The sequence below is a fragment of the Microcebus murinus genome, chromosome 1 (genome assembly GCF_040939455.1).
Source record: "Microcebus murinus isolate Inina chromosome 1, M.murinus_Inina_mat1.0, whole genome shotgun sequence".
NCBI lineage: Eukaryota > Metazoa > Chordata > Mammalia > Primates > Cheirogaleidae > Microcebus > Microcebus murinus.
This window is the reverse complement of record NC_134104.1, coordinates 64,232,890-64,245,959: the sequence shown is the minus strand read 5'-3', so window position 1 is coordinate 64,245,959 and position 13,070 is coordinate 64,232,890. Positions and strand designations below refer to the sequence as shown.

The window sequence follows — 13,070 nt, the reverse complement described above, 5'->3', positions numbered from 1 at the left end:
AAAGACCGTTGAGTCAAGGCTTTAAATAGATAATCAAATCAAATTACTAAATTTTGCGGAAGTCAGTTGCTCATGATGTTTAAAAGGGAAATTTGAATCCAAACTTCTATTTAGTGGCCTCCTTTAGATATTGCCCTTTCCAAGTAACCACTATTTTTCTTGCCTGAATCAGCTCAACTCTGCTTTATTGTATAGCAAACTGCTATCCATGTGAAGGACGTACCTGCCAAGCCTCAACCTTCTTGATGTCTGCGCAGGAACCGTTGGTGAAGAGCCCTCTCCCAGGGAGGCAGGTGTATATATCTTGCAGGGCGTGAGCAATGGAGTAGACCGCTAAGTACACGTTGTAGGATATCCGCAAATGTGTGTAATCCATGTAAGGAGTCTCGACACTGCTGATGTTCTCGTCCCCTGTACAGAGCGGTCGGAAGGCAGTGGAGCTGTTGCTAAACCTGCCGCCACTGTCTTCCTGACCTCTCAGGAAGGTGTCTGTGGGTAAAGGTCCTTTAGCACCTTCTTGGAGGTGGCAGTTAAAGGTTTCTTCCCAAAACTCCTTGGCAAAACCATTGTGGACGGACTTCCTGGGATGGACTTTCTCCAGGAATTCCCGGAACCCTGGGATCTGCCCGGCCTTCAGGGCAAATCCGATGGTGCCTCCAACCACATGGAAGTACTCAGGCATGGCGATCAAGGAGGAGCTGGCCCAGGCCTCACTGGCCAGCCAGATCCTGCCCGTGATGTTGCGCCGGACGATCTCCTTGATGAGGGGCTCAAGGTCTGGGCCGCTGGAGAAAACGACAATGACTTTGGCGGTGGAATTCTGGATCACCTCTACAACCTGCTGGATCTCTTCCTCGTCAGAGTACTGGGAGATGAGCTCGCTGAAGTCAATGCAGATGTCCCTCTCCTCGGCTTCCTCTCGGAACTTCTCAATCCCTGGCCGCCCATAGTCATCATCAGCTGCGATTGTGCCCACCCAGTTCCAGCGGAAATACTCAATGATGTCTGCCATAGCGGTGGCCTGGTGTTCATCATTGGGGATGGTACGGAGGAAGGACTTGAACTGATTCTTGTTGCTGAGGAGTCTGCTGGAGGAGGCGTAGCTGACCTGGAAAGAACCAGGGACACCGAATGAATGAGTGAGCGAGGTGCTGTTCCCTCCCAGTGTGCCCAAGCCACTGTCAGTCTGTGACGGAGCATCTTAATTCCCAATGGGTGATTCTTCACGATGCTACCTTCAAAAATGGCCATAAAAGCAACCCAGCAACAGGGGGATGTACTTATCCTTTCAAGAAGAGTCTTTGTGCACTGTCTCATGTTTCTTCTAACCTTCCCTGTGCTGCCTCATTGGTTATAATGATCCATGTACGTATTTTCTGTCTCTTGGGCGTGATTTCTGATCTGAACAGCTTAACTTCCCTTTACTGTGTGAACACTTTGTCCATAACCCACCTGTGGAAGGAGTCAGGTTGTCTACTGATTATAAACTTAAGGTTATTCAGAGGAGTCCCAGAGAGTTCTTTTTTTCCTGTTCTGTCTGATTTCCCTTTTCCCATGCTCCCTTGCCTACTCTCCCCCACTCCCAGTGCTGTAGATAAAAGTAAGCTCAAAACCTCAGTTGCAGTCATTTTTGAGAACTGTTTATCTTTTAGGCTCAATTAGCCATTTAGGCTCATTAGGCTCAATTCCCCTGCACCACAATAACAATGATGTATATTGTTACATCTTATCAGAAAAACGTCCTTTCCACTCCTGACTTTTCAGTGGTTCAGCCACCATCCAGAGTCTTTTCCTTTTTCTTTCTTCTTTTCTTTTTTAAGAGAGTTCTCTTTAAGGAGTTCTTTCTGAATTCCTGGCCTCCTTCTATCCTCTCACCTCAGCCTCCCAAGTAGCTGGGACTACAGGAGCGAGCCACTGCACCTGGCTCTGAGCCCTTTTGTGCAGTTGCAGGTGATGCCTCAGCCCATCCATTTGGCAGGCTTCTGATGCGGGTCTCCAAAACCTTAGAGGGGCTGAAAAGGAACCCTGGAGAAGCTGCCTCGATATGTTCCCACTCTCTAAGACATGCTTCTGTATCTGAGCATGGGTCTGGACCACCAAGGGAAGAAAGCCTTGCCTTCGATGTTAAGAGATCACTGCCTGAAGAAGTAGCCAAATACCATGTAAAGCACTCGCCAGTGTAAAGCTTCCCAACTTTTTTCCCACATTACAGAAACACAGAAGATGGGGTAAGTGGAGGAGGCTGATGAAACGTGGTGGGGAGTGCTCTGACCACTAGGCACACCTCGCCACCCCAGAGCCTGAGGGCATCAGTATCTTTGGGCAGGCTTTGGCCCATTTGCTGCCTTTTGTGTGTCCCTGTGGCTTACCAGTTAGGAAGTTCCAAGTTACTGGACCATTTCTTCTAAAAAACAAGACATTTTTGTACTTAGTGGAAGTATACTTATTAGAATCTAGGAAATGAAGTAGTGTTTAATATCTCATGTTCTCTAGTTTTGTAGAGAGATTTTAACTTAAGAAAACAAACAATTTGGAGAAATTTGGGGAAATTCCTTTTAAATATTTCTCACCATTTGAAACAATTAGTTTCTATGTTCAATGTTTTTAAATGAAGTTTTCCAACATGTTCCTTCTTGCTAATGAATAGTTCCTTCGTTAAAAACATACAAGGCACAGGTCTGTGAAAAAAACCAAGCCAACTTTGCTAAAGGACAAGTAAATATTTTTCTGATAAAAGCTTTTATTTTAGAAGCTATAATATGAAATCAATAATTTTTTTCTTTTATGAGAATAAGCCACTCTTGTACTACCATGGAAGTTTGTAGACTCAAACAATATGCTTTAAATCAGGTTTTTGCAAATGCAAAACCTACCATTTTGTAAATCCATCCATTATTGCTTGCTGCTTGATTTTCTTTTGAAAAGTAGCCCAAAAACCGGGTTTAAAGGGATAAACATTAGAAACAAAAATATCCCTCATGGCTATGTTCTTAAGGAATGTGTTTATAATATTAGTCCATTTTTTGAAAATCAAACTATAAAGTGAGACAAATACCACTTTGCATCCCCCCCCCCAAAAAAAACCCCTTAAAAACACATAAAACTTGTTTATTAAGAAGGGAGAATCTGACGAATGAATCAGAAAACTGTGCTAACCACAATTTGCTCTAGCTGGTCTGCTTGTTCCATCCACTTGGTGGCGTGGCTGATATAAGAAATAGCACTGGGTCCCTGACCTAATCCTGCAGAGCAGTGATTCCCAACCCTGCTGCACATCAGAACTGCCTGTCCTGAGGCGGCCCAGACTGCATCTCAGCTCAACTGAGCCTCCATCTTTGGGGGTGGTGGGACCTAGAGGCATCAGTATTCTTAAAGCTCCCCAAGTGATTTTGTCATGCAGCCCTGGCAGAGAACCACTGCTGTAGATAAACTTATATTGGTTTGATCGATGATCATTATGGTCTTCTCAGCACTTTTATAATTAAAATTCGACTTAACCTTATCTTTCATGCAAACCACAAAGCATTAAAACCTTCCCTTTCATATTGTTTCTTTACTTGATGGTAATTCCATCTTATGCCTGTGGCCTTGGGATAACAACAACTTACTTTAACTCTGTATCTAAAATAATACTCCGCAATATGCCAAATTTAAATATGCCCAATACATTTACTGATATGGGCTTTGCCACGGCACTGTGGCACAGAAGTTACAAAGCCAGGGCTTCCCCATGGGAAACACCTTTAATTCCCTGAAGTGAGGATTCGGTAAATGATGACAGACTTTCTGTTATCATACGTATTTAAAGGGATAATGACTATTACCAAGGGAATGGAGCCCTCCCAATAGAGAAATGGAAATTTATCAAAGGTACTCTTATTAATTTTATATATTAAACGTTGAAAAATAAATTTAAAGTATGATTTATAATTTAATTGAAAACTTGACATAAGGGATGCATCACAATGGAGCTGATTCGCCCATCCACGGACATTTTAGGTTGTTTCCAATTTTTCACTATTATAAAATGATGTCATTAATCTATAAATATTAAATTGGAAAAGGGTTTGCTGTATAGTGTTAAGGGAAAAAATCAGGTAATAAAATGGCACTTAGAGTTTGCTGTCTTTTTTTTTTGGTGGAAAAAATGCAACTTTGAATAAATGTTTATTAAAGCACTTGTTTCAGTGAACTGTTTTTGAAACAGTATTATTTGAAAACAGTAGTGTTTCAATGCAAACCATCTCCCCCCTAGGCTGAGTTCCTCCAGGGTTGTGAATGCTTACTCATATACACTCTATAAATATTTGTCAAATGAAATAGAATATTCTCCACTTCTGGAATGTGCAAGACAATGGTTAAGTACCTGTTTTGTGAGAAAACATGCTGTTTCCTTCTGAGCTGAATTTTCAACCAGACAGTAGAGAAGCAGAGACTTTTAAGGGAATGGAATTAGGGATAGATATTTTGGGTTTGAAAGGTGGGATTTATATCGTATGGTCTCATTCTTTTTAGAAAAGCAGAAGAAAGGCCATTTACTAAAGGAAAGGAGTGGGAAATAAATAACAATTTTTTTTTTAAAAGACCAAGTTTTAAACAAGTTATGTTTAAAAGAATTTTGGAAAGCTAGTGAAGGGATCGTTGACATTGTTGACATTGGGGGTCTCAGAAATCTCAATGGTCACGATCCGGCACACTAACTAAATAAAAGGTCTTCTGCACCAGAGGTAGAAAAATAGCAAATGGACCCTGGGCCTGGCACCCTCCAAGTCTGCTTGTCCTGACTCTGCTCCCAGTGCCCCATCTGAGAAGGTGCGGGTACCTGGGGAATGTAGAAGAGCCCCAGCAGGTTTGCCACCGCCGTGGAGATACCCGAGCCAGTTGCTCCCACCACGGCAATAGTAGAGGGGATGTGCTCTGAGCAGTTGCAGAACTCATCGAGGTTCAGAGAATCAATTTTGTTCTGGGCAACAAAACTCAAGGTGGCCTCCAAGGCCTTAGAAACGGTGTTGCAAGTGTCGAATATCCTGTACCCCAGAGTCATGTTGGGAAGCAGGGCCGGGCTGCTGTTTATCTCCTCTATGGCGAATATCATAGCTTGTAGCCAGCGAAACCCACGGAAATTATACCTGGAAGAAAGAAGAAGTGGAAGAAAATGGGAGGCTTGCTGGTCAACTATTTTAGAGTAAGAACTGGGTAAAGCTGGGTTTGAATCTTTGCTCTGTCACTTTTTTGGTTTTGTGGGTTCCCTTTACAAAGTCCTTTCTGTAAAATGGAGATAACTTTTGCCTCATAGGGTGGCTGTGAAAATGATGATATCAGATAATTATGCAAAATACTCAGCATGGTGCCTCACACAGAGTCATCGAGCAATAAGAGCAATAATAAGAAAGATTGCTATTTGTAATTCATTGAATAATTTGTATCTGCCTCCTCTAGAAAAAATTCGGAGTAGCTGATGTGAGGTACTTTAATAAAATATATATATTTAAAAAGAAAGAGGACCAGGGATAATATAAATAGATTAGGCTATTAATATGCGGGTACCTAAAAATAACCTCAAATTTGCAGAGTCTAAAATTTAGACTATGACATTCCTGGAGATCAAACTGGAAAGGGTGATGGATGATCTCATTTTTATTAACAAACAAACAAACAACAAATATATGAAGGCTGTACACAAACAGTGGTTATTTTGGGGTATGCGACGGTGGTTCTGGTGGTGGAATGATTATTTTAAAATTGTGTGCTTTGGCCTTATTTATACTTTGTATTTTAAAAAAATGAACATAAATTTGGAACATAAAAAAACAAAACAAAACAAAAAAATGAACATGCATTGCTTTTCAAACAAGAATATTATAAGAAATAAAAATCAAGCAAGTTAATATGAGAAATAGGGGCAGTGACATAGTTTTCACTCCCCCAGCACTTGGCTCAGAGTGAGGGCTCAATAAATTATGCTGAATTAGTGTTTCTGTGTCCAAAGGAAAGAACATAAAAATTTGGCAGATTTTCCTTTTATATTATGGGTTTCATTACTTGAACTCAGTGACAGGAGGTGAGAAACACGATCTGTTATACTCCGTTGTATTGTTCAGGTTCCTGAAGTTCCTGGTCTAACTTTTAATGTACCATTTTCCCTCTATTTTCTTTATGTTTCCTTCATTTATTTGTTTAAATAAATAAATTTTGCAGATTTGTTTTAAATCTGCTTTAAATCTGTTTTAAAGATTTGTTTTAAATCTGCAAAGTTATTAAGAATTATTAAAGAATTTTTCTTTATGTTAAACATCCGTGCTGCTAGACTGATTTTACTATCTTTTTTAATGTAATTAAAAATATATATATTATTTCAGGGTAAGCTTCTTGCCTGATCTTAGGTCTATCTATGCATGACACAGACACAACTCTGTCCAGCAGGGTATAACAAAGAGAGGATTTGTTCACATGGGTTATGTGAATGATATAACCAGTATCAGCAAAATTCTGCACTAAGTTTTTCTGCATTCCTAAAAAAAAAAAAAAAAATGAAAATGTTATCTAAGTTATTAGTTCTCACTACAGCATCAACAGAAATCCAGTTTTGTTTGAACAGTCCTAGTTTTCATTTTCATTTTCCAGCTATCAGGAAGATCGAGGAAAAGTGTTGGATCCCTTCGGGAAGTTGCGAGTCTCTCTGAGAAGATGGGTTGAGACTTGGAGTGCAGTCATGGGCTCTGAGGTCTAGATTAGGGGAGATGATACACAGTTCCAATGTACTCTGCAGAGATCAGATTCTATTTGAAAGAGTTGTGCCTAGTCCTGGATGCCATATAGTAAAAGGGTTGTGATGAATTAAGGAGCATTGGATGGAGAACAACCAGGACAGTGAGGGCTCTGGAAAGGATGTCATGGAGGAATTGATGAGAAAACCAAGACTATTTGGCCTGAAGAAGGAAAGATTTAATGAGACATATTAGCTGTCTTCAAATGGCTGCAGAGAGAGTACACCGAGAAAGTATGGTATATTCTGTGTTAGTGGGCTGGGACGGGTGTGGAGTTCAGATTCCTATGAGTGAAAGACTTTCTAATGGGTGTAGCTCCAAAATGCTATGGACTGAATTTTGAAGGTGGCTGGGTCATGCTGAATACTGAGGTTTCTTTCAACTCTAAATTCCTTGAAAAAGAAGTGAGGCAGGTAGAACTCAAGTATTACTGACCACTGGGTATGTAAGGGAAGTGGGGGATTTTACTACTCAGGTTTGCAAGACTTCAATTTCCTTCTAGGTACTTAGTCTTCCATGAAGCAATGCTGCTTCCAGGTAACAATGATGACTTGGTCACCAAATGACCAGGCAGATGCTGTAACAGGCCATGGGTTTTTCTACTCAATTTCCTTGACATTTTATGTTTGGAAAACATTCTTTAGAAAAAAAAGTGGAGGGTGGGGCAATAAGCTTCAGTAGGATTGTCAATTGCTATTTTTGAAAAGAGAGAATCAAGTCTGAATTCTCTTGGGTTTGATGCAGCTCTTCTCCAACCACTCAGAAGAGAAGATACTCTGAGACTTTTAGCTCCTTCTCTTACCTGATACATTCCACAGACTCGGGCCTTGATTTTAGATCTTGATCTTTGGCTGCTACTCCAAAATGAATAGGAAAGAGCCCCCCGAGGATAATGTCCCCTTTCTTCTGGGCGCGCTGGTCAGGCCCGTAGGCAGAGGTGTGCCAGGCAAGAGCCAAGAGGATCCCACAGCAGCTATAAAACGCCATGATTCTGCCTTCTCCTCGGGGCGAGAGGCAAGGTGGTTTGGGGGCCCTGAGAGCTTTCCTCTTTGGCGCAGTTCACTCTCTGCAGTGGGGACACATGTCTACAGCGTGATTAAGAACAGAATGGAAACCGCGCTGTTTGAATCTCCATTCCTGCCTTCTCTGCTGCAGATTTGTAAGGAGGACAGTCCTTGAGTCATTGGAAGCCACATCATGTAGAGACTGTCTGTGATGCTTTCTAAAAGAAAAGAGAGACAAAATGGATTCAGCTAAACCTAAATCCCATCTTGTTATGATGATTGAAACAGAGGAGGCTCAGAATTTCCATCTAGAGAGGTTTAGGAGGAGCAGATTGAGAAGGCACGGCTTAGAGCCACATTTTTATAGCACTTCACGTAAGATACAGGAAACTTCAGTTGCCCATAGTGGAGAAGAACTGTGTTCAGTTAGGAGAGGCTACATTTTTTAAATTAAAAAAATATTTATTGTTGCTGTTGGGACAGATTATCTGTCTGAGACAAGCCACATTTTCAAGCAGCCACTGATAAGCTAAGGCCTCTGCTGATGTTGCTGGATTTTGATCCATTCATTCTTCTGCGTGAATGGGACATAAAATTGGTCTAGTAGCAGCAGCTCCTTGTATTATAATAATAATAATGATATTTTATTCAGCACATAAGTTGTTACAGGAAACACAGAATGAGTCATTTTTAAGTTTAAATCTGACTGTGAACCAAAGAAAAGTGTCAGAAAAGGTCACTTATTCTTTCTTTATCATGATAGCCCTCCTTTTATGTATGGGTCTCTGATTCCGGTTTGTAATATGGCACTCCATAAGCTTTTTAGGAACAGTTCTTGCACAGGATTCAGAAAAATCATGGGTATGATTATGTTTTACAAAGATTAACAGCTGGATCTAGGGAAAAGGCTTTCTGTTCTAGCATGATTAGCTTAGTGGGAACTCTCTGTTCTTCTCACTCTGAGTCCTATCTCACCTACCCCGTGGGTCAATCACCAGTTAGGTGGATGTCGGCTAAAGATACAGCCTGAGGTTCAGGGCGAAGCACTGGACTTTCAACTGGGCATCTCCACCTGGATGTCCCACAGCTGCTTCCAACTTAACAGGCCTGAAACTCACCTCTCTCCCAAACTTTCTCCTCCCTCACTGTTTTCTATCTAAGATGATTATGTGCTGTCCACAAAGACACACAATAAGGAATCATACTTGCCTCCTTGCTTCTTGTCACTGCTCTCCGTATTCAAACAATCACCAAGCCCTGTAGATTCTATTTCCTAAATCTCCCCAGAATCCATGTGCTCTTTGCCATTTCCAAAGCCATCTTAAGTCCATTTTTATTTTTTACCTGGATTTCTGCAACTATTTCCTAATGGCCTTCCTGCCTCCAATGTTGCCCCTTTGCCGCAGAACAAGGGGTTTGGAGCACAGGTTCTGGGGTTAAACCTGGCTCGGTGTCATAGTTCCACTACTTCCTATCATGGCTTTGGAAAAGTCACTGAGCCTCTATAATCTTAATAAAATAATGCATGGAAGGCCATTAGCACAGTGTAACTAGTAAATTCATAGAACATGCTAGCTGTAATAAATACCTTTCCAGCCTCATTCTTGCTAGTTTTCCTTTGAACTTCACACTCCACCTTACTGAACTTCTTTCAGTTCTTCAAGTACACCAGGCTTTTTTCAATGCCCAGACCTTGCACAAGCCGTTCCCCTTTCTTGGTCCCTCTTGACTAAACTAGGCCTGGAAAACATCAACTTATCTTTTATCTTTCAGATGTCCATCATGGTGAGGGCATGACCTGCTAAACTGTAGGCCTTCGTGTGAACAAAGAAAAGAGCTCCTCTGGGGCAGACACAGCCTTGTGTGGAGGTGCACCGCTTGAGTGGAGCATGGGCTGGATTTCAGCTGATGTTAAGCCCTCAGTTGTGCAGTGGGCAACTTACAAGACTCTTTAAGGAGGCCTCCCCCAAACCTTCAGGCTAGGAAGGTCCACCTGTACGAACACAGTCTCTTACATCTTGAATCTGAGAGCTTCCGTCTTGGAAGATTCATCACACTTTATTATAGTTACCTGCATAAATATCTGATTCCAGAGCTCAAGCTCTTAACTATTGTCATATGCTGCCTCTTGCCCCTTAGGAATCCCACCTCCTCCTCCAGCAGCCATCCTAGCACAGGGCACTGGCCCATTATGGAAGGAGCACCCAGCAGACACAGCTTCTATGGAGTTGCCTCCAGCAATGTCTGAGTATCCACGACCATCCCTGTTTTCTGACTCCAGTCCTGCTTTTAGATTTTTGGCTTCATTCCTTGGACCTTGGTCCTATTCCAATGCATACATTTAACAGGTATATGTGCTGAGGCCTAGGAACATAAAGGTGACAAACACACGCATGTTTCTGTCCTCAGGAGCTCCCAGTCCAGTGGGCAGGTGTGTAGATGATTAGAATTTATCTCAACACTCAGAAGTGAAAAAAAAATAACTTTGTTTTCTCTGACTAAATTAAACTTTGCCCTCCAGCACTTAGTACAGTGCCTGAAATAGTAAATGCTGAATAAATGTTTGTTGAATGAATGCAATAAAAAGAAAGTAATTTGGATAGAGACAGAAATCAACATTTACTGACACAGGCATTGTGCCAGGCCCTTTAAACATCCAATGTATTTTAAACTTTACAACAATTTTGTAAAGAGTAATACTAACTCCACTTTCTAGGTGGAGAAATAGAGTCTCTGTACATTCAGCTTACTCAAGTGAGAAATTCTGGCACTTAAGAATGCCTCAAGAATTCAGAATTTTAAGGAGTCCCATGTACTGAATTAGGCAGGAGAGGAAACATTATAACTAGCTGGGTTAAGTCACTAGGACCTGTTAAATTTTTCCTGTGAAAGATTAACTATTTGGAGAAGTTTATTAACTTCATTAGTCCATTCAACAGAAAATTCATGGCAAGAAGTAATTGAGGAAGGAGAGACTTGCTGTCAATTTGCAGTAGTTAACTCCGCCAGTGTGAAGTAGTCTCCAAACCACCCTTTTTAGTCCAATTACCGGGGTCTAATTTGCTTTCAAAGCTGAGAGGCATTCTAGATCTTCTGTCTCCCTCTTCTCCAACGTCCCCTGGTGCTGTGATTCTGTTGTCACGCTCCACTCTGCCTTCCTTCACGCTCCTGTGGCCCGTGCCCGAGTCCAGGCTCCCATTGCCTCCCATCTTCCCTGTTGCAAAAGCTTTCTTTCCTCTGTACCTCACTCCTCCCATGCCCTAGACATCGACAGCAGGACAACACCAAGTGTGACCCTAGCACAGTGGCTTAACAACTGGAGCCCATCATTGTGACTTCAGCTTGCAGTCATTAGAATACAAACTTTCTTGAATAATCACGACCGACATTTCAGTATTAGTATCTGTGGTAGACTTCTCCTTGCCCCCCTTGTATCCTTTTATGCTACAGTAAACTAAACAGTAAACTAAATACAGTAAACTAAATGTAAAGCTAACTAAATAGTATTTAGTTAGACAAGTGGCTGTGCAAAATAAAGACTATTTTCCCCATCTTCCCTGATGATTATGTATGGTTGCATGACTAAATTCTGGCCAATGTGTTATGAGCTGATGAGTCCCATGACAGCTTCCAGGAGCCTTCCTTAAGAGAGAGTTGGTGTTTGCCAACTTGGTCCCTCATCCCCTCCCTCCATTCTGCTGCGTGGAGGAGGATGAGGCAGCTGGATCCCATCTTGACCATGACCCACATCCTAGGGAATGATGGTTCCATGAGCTAAAGATTTCATGGAGCAGAATCTCGCTATTGGACTATTCCTGGACTTTAACATGAAAGGGACAAAAACTTCTGGCTGGTTTGAGCCACTGTTGTTATATATATATATATATATATATATATATATATATATTACTGAAGCTGTCTCTAACAGCATCAATTTAAGAGTCACAAATAAACTCATTTGTTCTTCTTAATATAAGCTAAGTGGAATACCATTTAAATGATATATAATCATGTTTGCCCTCCTGCAAAAAAGTATTACAAAAAAAGCTGAAGCTAATATTTGTTCTTTCTCTCAATGGCAGATACATCTGGGAAGAAGAAATGACCCATGGGCCAGCTGGTTTGTGTTTAGAAGGCCCTCGACATCATGACATTATGAGGAGTGTTTTAGTTTTGGCAGATGAGTGCTCATTGAGTTCTTCAGCCAAGAAGTGTGGAAGGATGGGAGATGAGGGCAGCCTGATCTTTGGGTCCCCTGGGTTCATGAGCTTTTAAATTTGTGCAATTATTTATTCATTCAAAAACATTCATTGAGCTCTCCATGTGCTAGAAACTAGGAATGCAAGACACTAGGGAAAGAAAGTTGAAATTCTTGCCTTCAAAGTGCCCATGGTTTAAAAGGGGACATAAAAATGTGTCATAACTACAGTGATGCAAATGCTATAAAAAGGCACGAACTAAGTGAAGGAGCACGGAGAGAAGAGTGATGTCCTCTGGCTGGTGATTGCCAGAAGAGAGAATTAAGGCAAGGTGGGGGACCAGAAACTTCGTGAGGAGGGGGCCTGTCTCTTTCCCTCACCATCATAGCCTAGCTCGAAGCACGGCACTTGGAACTTAGTAGGTGCTCCACAGATATTTGTTGAATAAATGAATGAAGTATGACCAGTAAGGACCAGAGGCTGGGTGGGCAATTCCAGGACAGACCATGGGAGGGGTCACCCCACGAAACTGAAGGTTCGTGGGCAGGGGCTTCATCACGATCACAGGTGCCTCCCAGCATTCAACAAGGAAGCTGGTATCGAGTGGATGCTATAAAAATATGTATTGAACTTGCATTTGCCCAAAAAGTAGGTACATGTCTTATTCAAGTCTGTAGTCCGGCCAAGCTAACAGAGGAAAGCAAGGCAAGGTTAGGAGTCAACACTGCAACATTTCAATTTTCATCAAAGTATAAACCACCCCCACTCTCACCTTTTGGCTCTGATACTTATGGAAATTGTACAACCCTAGAGCAGAATGATTTTGCCCACATTCCAAATCGAGAAGACTAAGACACAGACCTTCTGAACTTCAAATCACTCAGTAAACTAAAGGCATGGCAATCTCAAAAACTACAATTTCTCGATTGCTAGATCGCAAAAGTGGAAATTCTAGGTTGCCTAGAAAAAAGATGCTCATGAAATCTAATTTGATTTCCAGTAGAGATCATTTGTTTTCATAGGATGAGTACACTGGTGTGTCTCTGGATTATTTACGGTAATCTTTGCCCTCTTTCCTCACACTGATCACAAAGAATATT

The 13,070-nt window shown here is 41.6% G+C and overlaps 1 protein-coding gene across 1 annotated transcript in view; it reads right to left on the bottom strand.

Moving 5' to 3' along the window:
- CASR (calcium sensing receptor) overlaps window positions 1-13,070 on the bottom strand; it is a 73,036-nt gene that overhangs the window by 20,778 nt on the left and 39,188 nt on the right. Inside the window, exons 2-4 of the mRNA XM_012780503.3 lie at window positions 7,570-7,989; window positions 4,823-5,129; window positions 224-1,108 (exon numbers count right to left, since the gene is read on the bottom strand). Coding sequence (XP_012635957.1) covers window positions 224-1,108; window positions 4,823-5,129; window positions 7,570-7,754 — 1,377 coding nt within the window. The 5' untranslated portion in view covers window positions 7,755-7,989. The remainder of the gene's footprint in view (window positions 1-223; window positions 1,109-4,822; window positions 5,130-7,569; window positions 7,990-13,070) is intronic.